Raw genomic sequence first — 19,158 nt, forward strand, 5'->3', positions numbered from 1 at the left:
GCACAATTAACTAGACTAATTGTGCATGTCTCTAAGATGATGTACAATTAACTAGACTAATTGTGCATGTCTTAAGGACGATGCACAATTAACTAGACTAATTGTGCATGTCTCTAAGATGATGTACAATTAACTAAACTAATTGTGAATGTCTCTAAGATGATGCACAATCAGCTAGACTAATTGTGCATGTCTCTAAGACGATGAACAATCAACTAGACTAATTGTGCATGTCTCTAAGACGGTGCATAATTAACTAGACTAATTGTGTATTCATCTTAGACGATGCACAATTAACTAGACTAATTGTGCATGTCTCTAAGATGGTGTACAATTAACTAGACTAATTGTGCATGTCTCTAAGACGATGCACAACCAACTAGACTAATTGTGCATGTCTTAAAGACGATGCACAATTAACTAGACTGATTGTGAATGTCTCTAAGACGATGCACAATTAACTAGACTAACTGTGCATGTCTCTAAGATGATGTACAATTAACTAGACTAATTGTGCATGTCTCTAAGACGGTGCACAATTAACTAGACTAATTGTGCATGCATCTTAGACGATGCACAATTAACTAGACTAATTGTGCATGTCTCTAAGTCGATGCACAATTAACTAGACTAATTGTGCGTGTCTCTAAGACGATGCACAATCAACTAGACTAATTGTGAATGTCTCTAAGACGGTGCACAATTAACTAGACTAATTGTGCATGCATCTTAGACGATGCACAATTAACTAGACTAATTGTGCATGTCTCTAAGACGATGCACAACCAACTAGACTAATTGTGAATGTCTCTGAGACGATGCACAACGAACCAGACTAATTGTGAATGTCTCTAAGATGATGTACAATTAACTAGACTAATTGTGCATGTCTCTAAGACGATGCACAATTAACTAGACTAATTGTGCATGTCTCTAAGACGATGCACAATTAACTAGACTAATTGTGCATGTCTCTAGGACGATGCACAATTAACTAGACTAATTGTGCATGTCTCTAAGACGATGCACAATCAACTAGACTAATTGTGAATGTCTCTAAGACGGTGCACAATTAACTAGACTAATTGTGCATGCATCTTAGACGATGCACAATTAACTAGACTAATTGTGCATGTCTCTAAGACGATGCACAACCAACTAGACTAATTGTGCATGTCTTAAGGACGATGCACAATTAACTAGACTAATTGTGAATGTCTCAAGGACGATGCACAATTAACTAGACTAATTGTGCATGTCTCTAGGACGATGCACAATTAACTAGACTAATTGTGCATGTCTCTAAGACGATGCACAATCAACTAGACTAATTGTGAATGTCTCTAAGACGGTGCACAATTAACTAGACTAATTGTGCATGCATCTTAGACGATGCACAATTAACTAGACTAATTGTGCATGTCTCTAAGACGATGCACAACCAACTAGACTAATTGTGCATGCATCTTAGACGATGCACAATTAACTAGACTAATTGTGCATGTCTCTAAGATGATGTACAATTAACTAAACTAATTGTGAATGTCTCTAAGATGATGCACAATCAGCTAGACTAATTGTGCATGTCTCTAAGACGATGCACAATCAACTAGACTAATTGTGCATGTCTCTAAGATGGTGTACAATCACGGTGAGCTTGAAGAAAATTTTATTCGACCTCTCGTGGACATGAAAAGTTTCTAGTGGTTTTTGTAGAGGGCGGCACCACGAATAAGAATAACATAACAAGAAAATATTTCGATGGGAAAATTTTTAATTAGATCTTTTTTTCATTTTTTTGGAAGCTGCGGGAAGCTTTGAAGACTGTTCGGACTCCACTGGTGACTCGTTTGATCACAAAAATATAGTTGCTGTTTAGCCTGAGGTCTAAGCTTATTAAGGCTCGGAACAGGTCAGGTCAACCTGAAACCTGACCTGAATTATCTGTTAACCTGACCTGACCTGAAATTTAATTACCTGACCTGACCTGACCTGAAGTGATCTTTAACCTGTTTCGACCTGACCTGAAAAAACCTGACCTGACCTGATTTTTTTTAAAAAAATTTTACATTTCTGATAATTTTATAAATTATGTCAAAATTATATAAAAGTTCTATTCTGCTAAGTATTTATTAATTAAAAACGAAAAAAAAAAACATTTTTAAAAACAGTCAAGCAATGAAGGCTATTTTAAACACGAGTCTGATGTTGATTTCGGGTACTTTTAAGAGGCAAGTCTACACAATTACTACAGTACATCCCACCTAAATGATTTATTTTTACAGTCAAATGATATGCCTCAATATTTCATTGTTTTGTTGAACTATTGTTTTGTCCTGACAAGCGTCATGTAAATTGTCCTTGAAGATCAACGACATTAATGTTTTGGACTACTGGAATTCCTATTCTGGAACATTTCCCTCTTTGCCGAGTATAGCCCGCGATTTTTTCGCGGTTCAGTCCGGATCGGCCTGTGTTGAACTGTTTGGAGCTGTTGACGTTATTACCCCCACCAGATGCTCTCTCACACACAAAACTAAACACGCGGTTATGTGCGTTAAATCGTTGTACAAAGAGCGATCACCCCTTGGCAAAATTCTAGCCTACATTTCTGCGCAAAAATATTCGTTTTTTGATGATTTCTCTGAAGCGAAATCTTTTTTTGAAAAAGTAAAACTATTAAAGCATGCAAAAATGTGTTACCTTAAAAAAAGTTGGTTTCTGGTTAATAACTTATCCCACTTGGAGAAACCTTTGAAAAATGTCTCATTTACACATTTTGCAAAGGTTTCGCCAAGTGGGATAAGTTATCAACCACAAACCAATTTTTCCTTTAAAAGTAACTGATTCTTGCATGCTTTAATGGTTGTGCTTTTTCAAAAAAAGATTTTGGTTCAGAGAAATTATCAAAAAACGAATACTTTTGCGCAGAAATGTAGACTAGAAATTTGCCAATGGGTGAGCACTCTTAAATTTTGTTCCTCTTCCGAAAATACTGAATTATTGTTTTTTATATTTATGATTTCTACCGTTTAAAATGTTCGACTTATTTCTTCAATAAATCACGAAGAAAACAATAACAATATATTGGCTAATCAGATCGTTTGGTATTCTCTTCAAAACAATGCTTCCTGACTCAGATCTAGGCTGAAAACGCCCATAATATTCAAATTTTTCTTTTATCAAATTCAGGTCAGATCAGGTCAGATCAGGTATTTTTCATATTAGGTCAGGTTCAGGTCAGGTCAGGTTTGGAAATTACCTGAACCTGACCTGATTCCCTCAGGTATTTTTTCTCATGACCTGACCTGACCTGAACCTGACCTGTTCCGAGCCTTATGAGCTTTACGGCGATACCAACAAACATCTTTTATGAAGCAAAGTCATACAACTAGGTCGCTGCAAATTTGAAAGGCCTTATCCCATGTGGATGATTTCTATTTTGTCTCAAAAAGTATGTTTAGTTATTTTACATAATTTGGAAGTTAATTAAGGTCGGAAAATAAATTTGTATTTCATTCTGATATAATCTTTGTTGTTAGACCTGAACGACCATCAATTTGTCTTCGTATAATGTCTCATTTTTTAGTGGAAACAACTAAAATGTTGCAGAGTTAGCTTAGAATGGCTATTGGAGAAGGTTTTTTAATTTGTGACTTGAGATAGTGCAATTTGCTCATCGCTGCGATTTATAAAAAAACATATTTCGAGTCAAAAATCTTCTTTCGACTTTTATTAAAATATGTAAAATAACTAAACATACTTTTTGAGTAAAAATAAAAATAGAAATCATCCACATGTGATAGAGCCTTTCAAATTCTCAGCGACCTAGTTTAATGACTTTGCTTCATAAAAGAAGTTTGGTGGTAGTCATTTATATCATGATTGGTAACGTTGTAAAACTTAGATCTCAGGCTAAACACCAACTATATTTTTGTGATCAAACGAGTCACCAGAGGAGTCCGAACAGTCTTCGAAGCTTCCCGCAGGTCCCAAAAAAATGAAAAATCGATCTCATTAAAAATTTTCCCATCGAAATATTTTCTTGTTATGTTATTCTTACTCGTGGTGCCGCCCTCTACAAAAACCACTAAAAACATTTCATGTCCACGAGAGGTCGAATAAAAAAAAATTTCAAGCTCACCGTGCAATTAACTAGACTAATTGTGCATGTATCTAAGACGATGCACAACCAACTAGACTAATTGTGCATGTCTTAAAGACGATGCACAATTAACTAGACTGATTGTGAATGTCTCTAAAACGATGCACAATTAACTAGACTAACTGTGCATGTCTCTAAGATGATGTACAATTAACTAGACTAATTGTGCATGTCTCTAAGACGGTGCACAATTAACTAGACTAATTGTGCATGCATCTTAGACGATGCACAATTAACTAGACTAATTGTGCATGTCTCTAGGACGATGCACAATTAACTAGACTAATTGTGCATGTCTCTAAGACGATGCACAATCAAGTAGACTAATTGTGAATGTCTCTAAGACGGTGCACAATTAACTAGACTAATTGTGCATGCATCTTAGACGATGCACAATTAACTAGACTAATTGTGCATGTCTCTAGGACGATGCACAATTAACTAGACTAATTGTGCATGTCTCTAAGACGATGCACAATCAAGTAGACTAATTGTGAATGTCTCTAAGACGGTGCACAATTAACTAGACTAATTGTGCATGCATCTTAGACGATGCACAATTAACTAGACTAATTGTGCATGTCTCTAAGACGATGCACAACCAACTAGACTAATTGTGCATGTCTCTAAGACGGTGCACAACCAACTAGACTAATTGTGCATGGCTTAAAGACGATGCACAATTAACTAGACTAATTGTGAATGTCTGTAAGATGGTGTACAATTAACTAGACTAATTGTGCATGTCTCTAAGACGATTCACAACCAACTAGACTAATTGTGCATGTCTTAAAGACGATGCTCAATTAACTAGACTGATTGTGAATGTCTGTAAGATGGTGTACAATTAACTAGACTAATTGTGCATGTCTCTAAGACGATGCACAATCAAGTAGACTAATTGTGAATGTCTCTAAGACGGTGCACAATTAACTAGACTAATTGTGCATGCATCTTAGACGATGCACAATTAACTAGACTAATTGTGCATGTCTCTAGGACGATGCACAATTAACTAGACTAATTGTGCATGTCTCTAAGACGATGCACAATCAAGTAGACTAATTGTGAATGTCTCTAAGACGGTGCACAATTAACTAGACTAATTGTGCATGCATCTTAGACGATGCACAATTAACTAGACTAATTGTGCATGTCTCTAAGACGATGCACAACCAACTAGACTAATTGTGCATGTCTTAAGGACGATGCACAATTAACTAGACTAATTGTGAATGTCTCTAAGATGATGTACAATTAACTAGACTAATTGTGCATGTCTCTAAGACGATGCACAATCAAGTAGACTAATTGTGAATGTCTCTAAGACGGTGCACAATTAACTAGACTAATTGTGCATGCATCTTAGACGATGCACAATTAACTAGACTAATTGTGCATGCATCTTAGACGATGCACAATTAACTAGACTAATTGTGCATGTCTCTAAGACGATGCACAATCAAGTAGACTAATTGTGAATGTCTCTAAGACGGTGCACAATTAACTAGACTAATTGTGCATGCATCTTAGACGATGCACAATTAACTAGACTAATTGTGCATGTCTCTAAGACGATGCACAACCAACTAGACTAATTGTGCATGTCTCTAAGACGGTGCACAACCAACTAGACTAATTGTGCATGGCTTAAAGACGATGCACAATTAACTAGACTAATTGTGAATGTCTGTAAGATGGTGTACAATTAACTAGACTAATTGTGCATGTCTCTAAGACGATTCACAACCAACTAGACTAATTGTGCATGTCTTAAAGACGATGCTCAATTAACTAGACTGATTGTGAATGTCTGTAAGATGGTGTACAATTAACTAGACTAATTGTGCATGTCTCTAAGACGATGCACAATCAAGTAGACTAATTGTGAATGTCTCTAAGACGGTGCACAATTAACTAGACTAATTGTGCATGCATCTTAGACGATGCACAATTAACTAGACTAATTGTGCATGTCTCTAGGACGATGCACAATTAACTAGACTAATTGTGCATGTCTCTAAGACGATGCACAATCAAGTAGACTAATTGTGAATGTCTCTAAGACGGTGCACAATTAACTAGACTAATTGTGCATGCATCTTAGACGATGCACAATTAACTAGACTAATTGTGCATGTCTCTAAGACGATGCACAACCAACTAGACTAATTGTGCATGTCTTAAGGACGATGCACAATTAACTAGACTAATTGTGAATGTCTCTAAGATGATGTACAATTAACTAGACTAATTGTGCATGTCTCTAAGACGATGCACAATCAGCTAGACTAATTGTGCATGTCTCTAAGATGATGTACAATTAACTAGACTAATTGTGCATGTCTCTAAGACGGTGCACAACCAACTAGACTAATTGTGCATGGCTTAAAGACGATGCACAATTAACTAGACTGATTGTGAATGTCTGTAAGATGGTGTACAATTAACTAGACTAATTGTGCATGTCTCTAAGACGATTCACAACCAACTAGACTAATTGTGCATGTCTTAAAGACGATGCACAATTAACTAGACTGATTGTGAATGTCTCTAAGACGATGCACAATTAACTAGACTAATTGTGCGTGTCTCTAAGACGATGCACAATTAACTAGACTAACTGTGCATGTCTCTAAGATGATGTACAATTAACTAGACTAATTGTGCATGTCTCTAAGACGGTGCACAATTAACTAGACTAATTGTGCATGCATCTTAGACGATGCACAATTAACTAGACTAATTGTGCGTGTCTCTAAGACGATGCACAATTAACTAGACTAATTGTGTATGTCTCTAGGACGATGCACAATTAACTAGACTAATTGTGCATGTCTCTAAGACGATGCACAATCAACTAGACTAATTGTGAATGTCTCTAAGACGGTGCACAATTAACTAGACTAATTGTGCATGCATCTTAGACGATGCACAATTAACTAGACTAATTGTGCATGTCTCTAAGACGATGCACAACCAACTAGACTAATTGTGCATGTCTTAAGGACGATGCACAATTAACTAGACTAATTGTGAATGTCTCAAGGACGATGCACAATTAACTAGACTAATTGTGCATGTCTCTACGATGATGTACAATTAACTAGACTAATTGTGCATGTCTCTAAGACGATGCACAATCAGCTAGACTAATTGTGCATGTCTCTAAGACGATGCACAATTAACTAGACTAATTGTGCATGTCTCTAAGACGATGCACAATCAACTAGACTAATTGTGCATGTCTCTAAGACGATGCACAATTAACTAGACTAATTGTGCATGTCTCTAGGACGATGAACAAATAACTACACTAATTGTGCATACATCTTAGGCGATGCACTATTACATGCATGTATCTCAGACGATACACAATTAACTAGACTAATTAAGCATGACTTCTTAGATAGCTGGGTGATAATTCCTGGGCGGTAATTCCCCGGGTGATAATTCCTATTGATCTGGGTGATAATTCCTGGGTGTTAATTCCCCGGGTGATAATTCCCAATTCAGTTGCTAATAATTTTTAAGCTACAAACTGCTGGGAAATCATTCTTACATAGCTGGGTGATAATGCCTGGGTGTTAATTCACCGGGTGATAATTCCAAATGATCTGGGTGATAATGCCTGGGCGTTAATTCCCCGGGTGATAATTCCTATTGATCTGGGTGATAATGCCTGGGCGTTAATTCACCGGGTGATAATTCCAATTTAATTTCAGTTTTTTCAGTCTGGGGGATAATTCCCCGGGTGATAATACCCGTCACCAAACAAACTCACCTTTCAATGAAAATCATAGAGAGGTGAGTTTGTTTATATTAAACAGCCTCGATGAAGCGAGGCGGTTTAGACAATACCTATAGAGTATACTTTCATTGATAAACTCTAGGTAAATAATAATGACGTCACGCATATCGCACACTATGACAGAATTAATGTTAGGTATAATACCCTGAAAAACAGCATTTAATCTAAAATTTGCCTAAAATTTGAATTTCAAGTGAACGATTCGATGAAAAAGTGAACCGAATTTTTTTTTTAACGCTTTCTTGTATGACTTGTATGAAAATGACGCTGCGTTAGAAAGTATGACGCGTATGACGGCACTTTCCACTTTGAATTTCGACCGCACTTACAGCGTCAATTGAAGTACAAGATTTGAAATCAACAGATTAAAAACACTTTAATTAATACTGGTCGAATGCTTGCCGTTTGTAACAAATTAATGTTGGTACATTCAAGCGTATGCAATAAAATCAATATTTCTTTGTATTCTACAATCACTATTATACATTTTGACTGACTACGCTGTAATGTACATGTAAATTCCAAAGGCTACTTGATTCTCTCACCACCTTAATAAAAGTAGTTTGGTTGCTAGAGAGGGTATTGAATAAAATGGATAAAAATGCCTTACCAGAAGTCTCTTTAGTCAATATTTCATGCCGTTGGGACTCGCTTACAGCAGCTTCTCGGGTGGCCGTGATAATAAAGATAGCAACGCAGAAGAGACCTTATCTCAAATTTTTCTTCTGTCAAGCTTGACAACAAAACATAAAGAAAATTCTAATTTGAGTTTCCACTCAACAAAAAGTACTCCGTGTGTCTCGCACAGAGTAATCATCCATGAAAGTGTACTCTATAGGTATGGTCTATATCAAAATTTGTATGGAGCTGAGGAAATAGCGATTTCATATAAACAGACTCACCTCTCAATGAGATTTTCGTTGAAAGGGGAGTTCGTTTATATAACGGCAGAGAAAAATAAACCAGGCAGTAGCGGTTCATTTTCGAAAAGTCAAATAAGGGACCTAATTCACGCCGTAAGTGTGCCTAAAATTTGAATTTTAAGTGAACGATTCGATGAGAAAGTGAACAGAAAAGTACATTTCAACGCTTCCTTGTATGAAAATGACGCTACGTTAGAAAGACCTCCGCACTTCCCATTTTGAATTTCGACCGCACTTACGGCGTGAATACACTGTATGAAAATGAACTCAAATGAACACTCACATAAATTGAATAATTTTATTCTCAAAAAATATTGGGCTACAGCTACTAGATTATTCAGGTCCGTAGTCAAATCAGCACTCCTGCCTGGTTAATTTTACTCTGTCGCGTTGATTTGAAATCGATATTTCCTCTGGTTTTTATGGATAGACCACCATACCTGGTTTGTACTTTCATTTCGTATGATGCTTAGATAGAGATGCTTTTTTCATCTTACCAAAATTGATGCCAACATTTATATCTCTGGTAAATTTTCGGGCTTCACTTCAAAGTTCGATTATTAAAAGGTAATAAAAGTCATTTGTTTCAAATTAAAAAGCAACTTTTTCGTGGATATATTTTGCTTTTTTTAAGATTTTATTTTCAGATTTCATTTTTATTTATTTCATTCTACACATTAAACGCACTCATACATTTAAAAAAATCATTCTCTCTGGTTTCACTAGGTTTTTTTTAGTAATATTTTATATAAATATTTTTTGTTCATATAATTAAATTAATTATATTTATAATATGTATAGTTTTTACCTTCTTCTTCTTCTTCTTCATTTTTTTTTTCTTTAATTATATTTTACAATTAATTTCTTTGTTTCATTTTTTATGTTTTTTTCATTTTTCTTTTTTTGTTAATAAGTTTAGGCTAATAATAATTTTGTCTTCAAATTTAAATTTATTCTTCACTATTTTTGTTTAGATATAACATTTTTTATTTTTTTCATTTTTTTCTTGTATTCAATTTATTAATCTGTAAATTTATTTATTAAACATAGTTGATTCAATTTGTGCTAAACTTTTATGTTTTCATATTCGTTTTTTATCAGTTTCCTTTTTTTTCAGATTTTTACCTATTTTCTCACTAATTTTGTTTCTTAGTTTTCCAATTGAATTTTCAATTCTTTTGATTTTTAAAATGACGGGCTCGTTATCTAAATAGTCAAGTTAATTGGTTTTTTAAGTTAAGAATTTTTCGGTCAAAAGACATTTTCAATAGTTTTAAAGGTTTTGTTTTTTAGGTTGGAATTATCGCGAAAACGATTGAATTTTTTTGTTTGTTAAAGTTTATTGAATTTGTAAAACATTAAATGGTTTAACTGGTTGCTTGTTTTGCTTATAATTTTCCTTTATTACGGTTTTGTCTAGAAGAATTACGGTTTTCGTTTAAGATTTAATACTGTATGAATATAAGTTTATGTGTGTTATTTCTGATATTGTGGAGGGGAAAAAGGGGAGACTGTTGGTATAACATTTTATGGGTTTTATTATGTTTATTGTCATTGTATACGTACCATTAAATTGGAAAATATATTAAGTACCTCAGTTAAATATTTTTTTTTCTTTTTAATTTTTTCTGTTATTTTAACGTTCAAATCTCCAAACAAACAATTTCTCTTTCATTTTCATTACTTTAAAACAGAAGTGCGATTCATTTGTCGTAATTTTTTGTTTCTTCTATATATATTCATACAATTTTAAATCGATTTTTATTGCTATAGTAAATTTGGTTTTATATTTTATTTATGTTGTTGTTAAGCTTTCCCGAGAGTATTTTTTTTTTTTAGAAAAAAAGAAGTTGAATTTTATCGCAAATGTTTTGGTTTTAAATTCTGATTCATACATAAAAACGATTTGATTTGATTCGTAATTGCAGATTAATATTTTTCTCTAACAGATCCCTAATTTCTTTTCTGTTCTTTATTTTCATCATTTCATTTTGTTTAACATTTAACATTAGCTGGAGTTATTCAATACTCCTAAAGGAACTAAATTTTATTATTACTTAAATACAAGTATACTTCAAATAGTAGCTCATGAAAAACCAATTTTTTTTCATCGAATTTTGAAAATTATTTTTTTCTTTTTTAATTTAAGTTTTTCTTTGAATAAATGGAGGATTAATAATCGAATCGTTGTCTTTTCAAGTTCGGTACAAAGCTGAGAAAATGATTTTTTAAAATTATGACTAGAGTTCATTTAAAAAAAAGGTCAGCAAACAAAGACGAACGGTTAGAATTAATACTTTTTAGGTTAATACGTCAGATAAATGAAACGTTAAGTTTAATTAAACATTTTTAAGAATTTATTTCTTAAAAGAATTTTTATTTTCAATTGGATGAGTGTTATGATTAACGTTATTTCTAGAAGTATATTTTGGCTTTAACTTTTAATTGAATTTTCCGGTATCTTTCCGGCAAGAACATTGCCGCATTTTTCATAGTCAATTTGAGAAAACTTTTAATTTGTTGTTGTTTTGTGTAATTTTCGTTAATTAGTTTTTCATAAGACTATTCAATTTATAATTTCTAGAAAAAATTCATTGTGCTAAATTTTAATTATTTTAGTTTTCTTCTGTTAATTTCTCATTTTTTTTAATTGTTAGTTTATTCGTTTAATTGTTTCCATTTTTTTGTTTGTTCTTTTAAATAAATTGCAACTATTTACAAGTGATATTTACACCAAAAAGCTCAAAATGTAAATTTGAAGTGCGCATAACATCAAAATTGAACCTAAAAACTGACATAAATTGTTGTTACATTTTTTGGATTTAGGTTTTTTTTAGTAATTTGGAAACGAAAAAAGGAATGAAAAATCCATTGATTTGCAAAGTGTTTTGTTGTTTTACTCAGTTTTTTTTTAAGTTATTTAATTTTTATGTTTCTCTTCTTTTATTTATTTTGTTGTAATTATAACACACCTAAACTTTTAATATTATTTTTTGTTTAAATTTAATTAATTGTTTATTTTTACTTTTAATTATTTGTTTTTTTTTCTTTTCTTTTTATTGAATAGCGCTAAAAGTAGCAAAGTTACTAAACTGTGATTTTCATTTTTCTTTTAATTCATTTTTTATTGGTTTTTAATTTTAATTTTTCCTTTTAATTTACTTTATGTATAAATAATAGTATTTACAAAACATATACAACAAGAGTTTTATTTTAAATAATTACTATCAATTATTTACTTTTTGTTCTTCTTCTTTTCATTAATTGGATTACAGTTAACAACTTAACGTTTTCTATGTAACACTTTTTATACAAAAGAAAAAAATTGTAATTAAACAGAAAAGAAAATTGTTGTTCATTCAGCTTCTTGAAATGAGAATCGTTTAAAGTATAGGAATGTGTGTGTCTGTTAAGTTCTTCGTCGTCTGATAATTTCGATTAGTTCAAATTATGTTGTTTTATCGATGATAGATGTAAATTAACAATTTTTTCTCAATCCATTTTCTTCATTTCTATTCTTTTGTTCCTATTTATCGATTTTATTTGTTCATTTCGTCATTCTATCGTTATCATTTGTCTGTTTTATTTCTTTTTCTTTAGTTTTTTTTCTCTGAATAAATGAAATAAACAACAGGTAATTTAGTGGAATTAATAAAAAAAAAAAGTTTTTTCTTCTTAATTTTCTTAATTTTTTTTCTCTTTAAATTTAATCGCCTTGTCGTCGAACAAGAGCGGTGGTTAAACGTTTCGAACGTCGCGATATCGCTGGGGTCGTTGTTTTCGATGTTGTATAACTGTTACTAGGGTAAACATTTGCAGTAGAGCTTTTAGGCCTTCTGGATTCATCGTCAGTACAATTATAATCGACATTACAGCAAAGTCGACCGTCCTATTGATTAAAATTTGAGGAATATTTTTTTTATTTTTTATTATTTTGTTCGAGTTAAAAGTTGTATTTTTTTAAGAAATATTGTCTCGTCTTGATGTTTGATGTGTTTGCTTATTGGAATGAAGGTTTTGATACCTTGATACTTACGTTATTTTTTCATTCATTTCGATTATTTAAGTATAAACGAAAAAAACTAATTTTTTCGGAATGGAATAAAGTAGCGGACTTATAATGATATATCTAGTGAGAAAACAAAGCCTTCAAAACATTCACTAAAAAAATTCTTTACTTTACTAGTGAGGTAATGTGGCCATTCCCTCACTAGTGAAGACCCTTTCCCTCGCTCGTAAAGTAAAACGTCATACTTTACACGTGAAATAATTTGATATCTCATATCACAATGAGTAAAAGTACCTCGGGCTGAAGCCCTCGGATACTTGTACTCATCTGGATACGAGATATCAAATTACTTCACTGGTATAGTAATGTACTATTGTCTCCTAAGACGTGAGTACAGGTTTCTCGAACTTTGGAAACTTTGTTTTTGGAAAAGAAATTAGTATAGAAGTATCTGCACCATCTAGAAATTATTTGTAATTGTTCTAATTACTTCCGTTGCTTCATTTTGTTGTTCTGGTTTTTATAAATTTTAAACTTCTCATCAAACATCAAGACTTCAACAATATCAACAACCTTCGTCTATGTATGTACAATTAAATGTTCAACCTTAACACAGTAAACCTCATCAATTTTGCCTGCATCAATTATTTACACAGACTAACGTCTGACTATATCGTTAGCTCGAGTTATTCTCGTAGATGAATTTTATCGTTCGGGGATCCTTTGAAATGTAATCTTTCGAGTAGTTGGCCTATGATATAGGTTTTCAGTGAACGGGAATTTTTCTTCAGAAAAAACTTTGTGATCACAGTTCTTACGGGCACAAAATCGAACACATGGCGAACGAATACTTCTGAATTCTGAATAGGAAGCTTGACTTCTCTCGAAAAAATACTTTGCCTGGACTGGACTTTAAAGGTTGAGTTGTTTCTCTGTCACTCATACCTGTTCCAATAAAAAGTGATGCAACAGAAATAAATGTTAAATCTATTGAAGTAATAGATCTCAAAGAAATGTTCAAATCGACTTTATCAAGAAGTTTAAGTAGAAGGTTAAGAAGGCATCGATTTTGCTGTGTCTAAGTTCTGCAGCAGAATTTTCATCCAAGCATCAGTTTTCTGTTGCATTGTCGACCATATACATTTACACTTAATCTTTGGCATCCTTATGTTATGACTAAGAGTTTCAATGCTTTTAATGTACAGTGAAGAATGATTTCGGCTGTTTTCACATTCTAAAGATACCAAATGCCTGTCTTATCTGGGTTCCGAATGTAGGACGATTTTTGATGGAGAGAAATGATTTTATTGAAAACAAATCATTATCTCGATGAATTAAAAACATTTGTTTATGACGAACATAAACATTGTTTATTGCGGAAATAAACTTTGACCGAATAAAAATGTTGATGTGAATTGAAATTTCCGTAGTTAATAGATTGATTTCTCTAATTATGCATTAGAGTGTCCGGCCTTATTCACTATTTTTATGGATGCAATTAGGGAACGAACTATAATTTTGTTTTACGTTTCAAAAATTATGTTTTCTTTCCATATTGAAACTCCCGTCATAACATGATAATTACCTGACCACAAAATACCCTTAATAATTATTTTTAAGTATAATTTCTAACGACCACTATTTACCACTAACAACAACAACTACCACTACAATTATTTTAGTTTAAAAAAACACATTCGGAATTAATTTTTGTTATTCAAACAAAGAAACATGCATCATGCAAGCAAAAGAAAAATACAGAAAATTTTCGCTATAAATATAAAAAATGGCATAGAGAATTCGTTAAATTTTTTTAAATTTTGGTTTCGCTGTTTTTTTTGTATTTGTTTTAATGTTTAACATTTTATTCTTGTTTGTAGAATTTTTTTTGTATTTACTTTTAACGGATATTCATCTGAAAACTAATTAAAATTTACCATAAAAACAAAATAGATTTTAAGAAAAACTTTGTCAATTTAATTTTTCTTTTCTTTTGAAGGCACAACTACACATTGATTGAAAGATGTGAACATAGGGAGAAAGAAGAAAGAGAAGAAGTAGTGAGAAGATAGAGAATTTTTATACATTGAATATGGACAGCAAAGATACGGAAGGTGTATATTTAAGTCAAATTACGAATTTAAACAAAAAAATCAAATCAAATTCTGTGTATCATTACGAAATAAATTCGTGAACTTGTACAATATGAAAAACATTACAAGACATGCTGACTTTGGAGATGTGATTTAAATTGTGCTCGTGCTGTTTCAGGTCAAACAAAAAATCGAAATAAATTAAAGTTAAAGGAAATCAATCGAAATAATTTTTCACGTTTACAACCCAATAAAACTATTTTAGAAACGTTTTTCTGATTCGATTCTTTTTGCTGATTGTTGAACCCACAAATCCACTTTCGTTTTGGCCTCGAAGTACTGCATTCAGACAAATGTCGGATACAATGTTGTTATAAAAGTAAATAACCAATCTAATACTTCAAAATCCAAGAAAGCTTGAAGTACTACATTCAGATGAATGTCGGGTGCGATGTTGTTCTAAGTAAATAACGAATCTAATACTTCAAAATCCGAGAAAGCTTAAGTGAATTTGTGGGTGAAACTTGATTAAAACGAAGAAAAGTTTCGAGCGTAGTTTTTCTAGGTGTATTTCGTTAACCATTTTTTTGTTTTAAATTTAAAAAAACGTAAAATGATAATAAATTTACGAAAAGTGAAATGAAATTAAAAACTAAAAGTTTTGCTGGAATGTAACATTTAATGTGTTTGTGTGTATGTGTATTATATTCATGGTGTAGTTATGTTGACAAAATATTTTCTTAAAAACTGAGAAGTTTTTAGTGTTTTCAAGGATTTGGTTTATCGTATTTATGAATGCGCCAGGTGAAATAATATCTCAAGATTTTTAAGTCAAAATTTGCACAATTTGTTTGACGGACAATATTATGTAGTTTCTGCTACTCTGACAAAAATATTTCTTTAAAATGAGCAGGTAATCTGATTTTACTTTACTAGGGATGTAAAGTGACCTTTCCCTCAACGTTTTCGTGTGAATTTTATTGATCCGAGGCGAAACCGAGCTCAACTTTTTACCCCTTGTCATGTACATTTCATACTATTTCATATAAAAACAGAGTGCCTGCGTAGGTAATCCAGTTTTTATATATGATAGAAGATTAACTGCTGTAGACATACGCTTTTTCAACGCACTTCAAGCATGAGTGGTACTGTAAAGAGGGTACTAATACTTGACAGGGTGACATATAACTGTAATACACTGTAAAAAATACAATTTCATACAAAATAGTACTCTATTTGGCAGATGACTATGGTCACTTTTGCTTGAAGTGCGCTGGTTTTTTATATGTAATATCAGTGTACAGTTTGCATTGTAAATAAAACTTGCAAAGCTTGGTTCTCGATGTATTCATTGTTTTATTCTTGAATAGGCACCATTATAAGAGTTCCATAAACTCCTTTCGAGTGTACAATGAAACAGTGAACAGGGAGCCTTTATATGCGATTTCAACATTTAAAGCTCCCTCGAAATTGGATTATTGTAAATCGACACGTGTGACGCAAAAATTGTTTTTTACCACTTCAAATGGAAATTAGTTGCTCGAGATTCTAACGATTCTTAAAAAGAATTCTCTAAGACACTTTGTTGTTCACATTTTGTTTTGTTCAACTTAAATTTTTTTTTTAAAGAAGAAATAGGGGTCTGTGTCTGTATGAATTCATTCCCAGATTTCTCTGTCTGATTTGTAATCGAGCGATTTTTATCTAACCAAAATCAGTTCCGTCTCTTTCATAAACAAAATGAATGCACAATTCACAATGTGCCGGGTGCGACCAATTTAACTTTTCAAATTTTCATGGTGATGGAAATACAAATGCAAAAAGAAACGTTTTATGTGAATTGTGAATGAAAGCAACTGATTGAAATTGTAAACAGAAAAATGCACGGTCTATTCAATTTGTATAACTAACAAATTTGACTAATAAAACTTGACTTAATTTATAAGTGGCACATTCATTATAACGAAAATAATTAGAATATTAAAAAGAAAAATTGGTAAAAACTCATATAAAATCGAAATACAAAAATGAAAACGAAAAGAAAACCGAAAACCCAATCGAATAAAATCAAAATATCGAAACGAAAGATCAAAACCAATCAAAAACAAAATCATAATTAATTAGGCAAGGTTAGTGTAGTTAAAGAGTGAATTTTTACCGATGCACACAACACGCGGAATTGCTCACCAGTTGGGCACAGTACGGGACCTGGAAGAATTCGCAGGTTACAAGAGTTACGGCTTAGTTCTCATATGTCAAAAAAAGTTTTTTTTTTAATTCTTTTAAATAACTTTTCCCTCTCTTTTTTTAAAAACTCAAAACTCCTTTCATCGAAACGTTTTGCATTATCTTTTCAGACAATTTTTTTCTTTGATTGATAAAAGTTTTTCCTTTTTTAAAATATGAAAACAAGCAATAAATGAACCAAGTAGCGAGTTAATTATAAAATTCTTAATTAGTTAATTTGGCTAAATTTTTAATGAGTTATTTGTTGATTATTGACAAACAAAATGAGAAAATGAAACGAAAAAAAATATGAAAATATTGTTAAAGAAACAATAAATTCAATGAAATTAATAATGTTAAAGAACATGATGAAATGGAAAAATGTTTTTAATTGTAATGGAAGATAAATGTGAATGTCATGAGTATAATATTTAAGCGAGAAAGTAATTGTAAATTGACGATTGTTAGAATTTTTTGCCTTTCAGGAAATTTGATAAGGTGAACTAAATAAGTTACGAGAAACTTTACAATTTATAAATCATTAAAATGTCAACGTGTAACTTTATTCACGAATTTCATTTCCCTTTCTATGATGTGTGGAGTTACAGGATAATTAGAAACTCTATAGGGTATATGGCGCTCGAGGTGCAATACAGGAGATTTCGGAAGGCAGGGCTGATTTTAAGGAAATTTAATTCTGAAACTTTCGAAAAATTCTGAAAAACTTACAACTTTTTAAGAATTTTCAGAATAAAAATTCCCAAAAATAAGCCCTGTCTAAAGCATTTATCAAATTTTAATAGCTACAGAGGAAATTCTTGCTATGTTGATACGGAAAATTCTGCTTGCTCGCGATGGAAATGATTACCATAGGAACAGACAACATGAGAACTACACAGTTTCCATAACGTAATTTAATAAATAAGCGATGATCTCTGGCCTTGAGCCTAATTAGAGGTGTGCTCCGGCGTATGCTGTTTAAAGCATCGGACCAATCTGTAGTCCAAATGAGAGAATTACATAGCACACAATGTTCTACAAAAGTGTGCAGATAGACGTTTTCCTGTAAACTTTTGAATCCTCCCAAAATTCATTAAAATTGCGCCAACTCGACAAAGAATCGGTGCGCTGATTCCTTATAAAATCGACGTTGCTAAAATGACGTCTCTTAGAGACCGTCTCAAGAAAAGTCATCTTCAAAGGTCGACTATGGAAATACCACCTGTACATTTTTGTGGATCATCGATTGCATCGAAAGAGTCACATTCAGCAAAAATTGGAAGAGAAGTGAAAAGGACTCATAGAAGTCGTGAGCAGGGAGATTTGAAATTCTCCATGGCTGTCCATGTTGGACTGTTTTCAAACATATCTGAAAACAGCGCCTTAGTAGATCACACAACGTATAACACATATTAGTAGAAAGTGAAGAGGCTGTAGGTGCGACAGTAACCTAGATAACACTATCAGAATCTATGTGGTTTGGACTGTCGCTAGCCACATTCATTCAATTGGGAAGTTTAAAAATATACTTAGGAAGGTGTTTTAATGGTCCGCAAGGCTAAAATAATGAATCCGTGTTTTTTTATATTAAAAAAAATATTTTAGCTTCCTGTCTGACACTGCAGCCATTTTCAATTTTTAGATATAATTGTCCACGCTAGGATACTGAATCCTTCAAATGTTCAGAGACACTTATTCTACCCCAAATTCGACTTAGATGTACATCATACAGTCGATTTTTGTATTATTTTTTGAATATTAAAACTTTCACTTCTCACACACTGAACTGTGTTACATAATCTATCAATCAGGTTAGTAATTTCTATCGATTATGGATTAGCTGCAATATAATGGCATAAACACTAGCATTTATTGTTAGCTCTTACGCAATTAATAACGTCCCCTCTGACGACGACGCCTGACGAACCGGT

General features: G+C 32.4%; 2 protein-coding genes across 6 annotated transcripts in view; both read right to left on the bottom strand.

Annotated features, from left to right (window-relative positions):
* LOC119083231 (zinc finger protein 271-like) overlaps positions 1-19,158 on the bottom strand; it is a 700,255-nt gene that overhangs the window by 22,002 nt on the left and 659,095 nt on the right. The window lies entirely within an intron of this gene.
* Positions 10,014-19,158, bottom strand: part of LOC119083252 (protein kinase C-binding protein NELL1-like) — a 59,651-nt gene continuing 50,506 nt past the window's right edge. For 4 of the 5 annotated variants that reach the window (XM_037192924.1, XM_037192922.1, XM_037192927.1 and 1 more), the window contains 2 exons: positions 17,189-17,209; positions 10,014-12,788 (listed from right to left, as the gene is read on the bottom strand). In XM_037192924.1, the coding sequence (XP_037048819.1) occupies positions 12,606-12,788; positions 17,189-17,209 (204 nt within the window). In that variant the 3' untranslated portion in view covers positions 10,014-12,605. The remainder of the gene's footprint in view (positions 12,789-17,188; positions 17,210-19,158) is intronic. The other variant, XM_037192923.1, reaches the window with a different exon arrangement.

The sequence above is a fragment of the Bradysia coprophila genome, unplaced genomic scaffold (assembly GCF_014529535.1).
Source record: "Bradysia coprophila strain Holo2 unplaced genomic scaffold, BU_Bcop_v1 contig_583, whole genome shotgun sequence".
Classification (NCBI taxonomy): Eukaryota; Metazoa; Arthropoda; class Insecta; order Diptera; family Sciaridae; genus Bradysia; species Bradysia coprophila.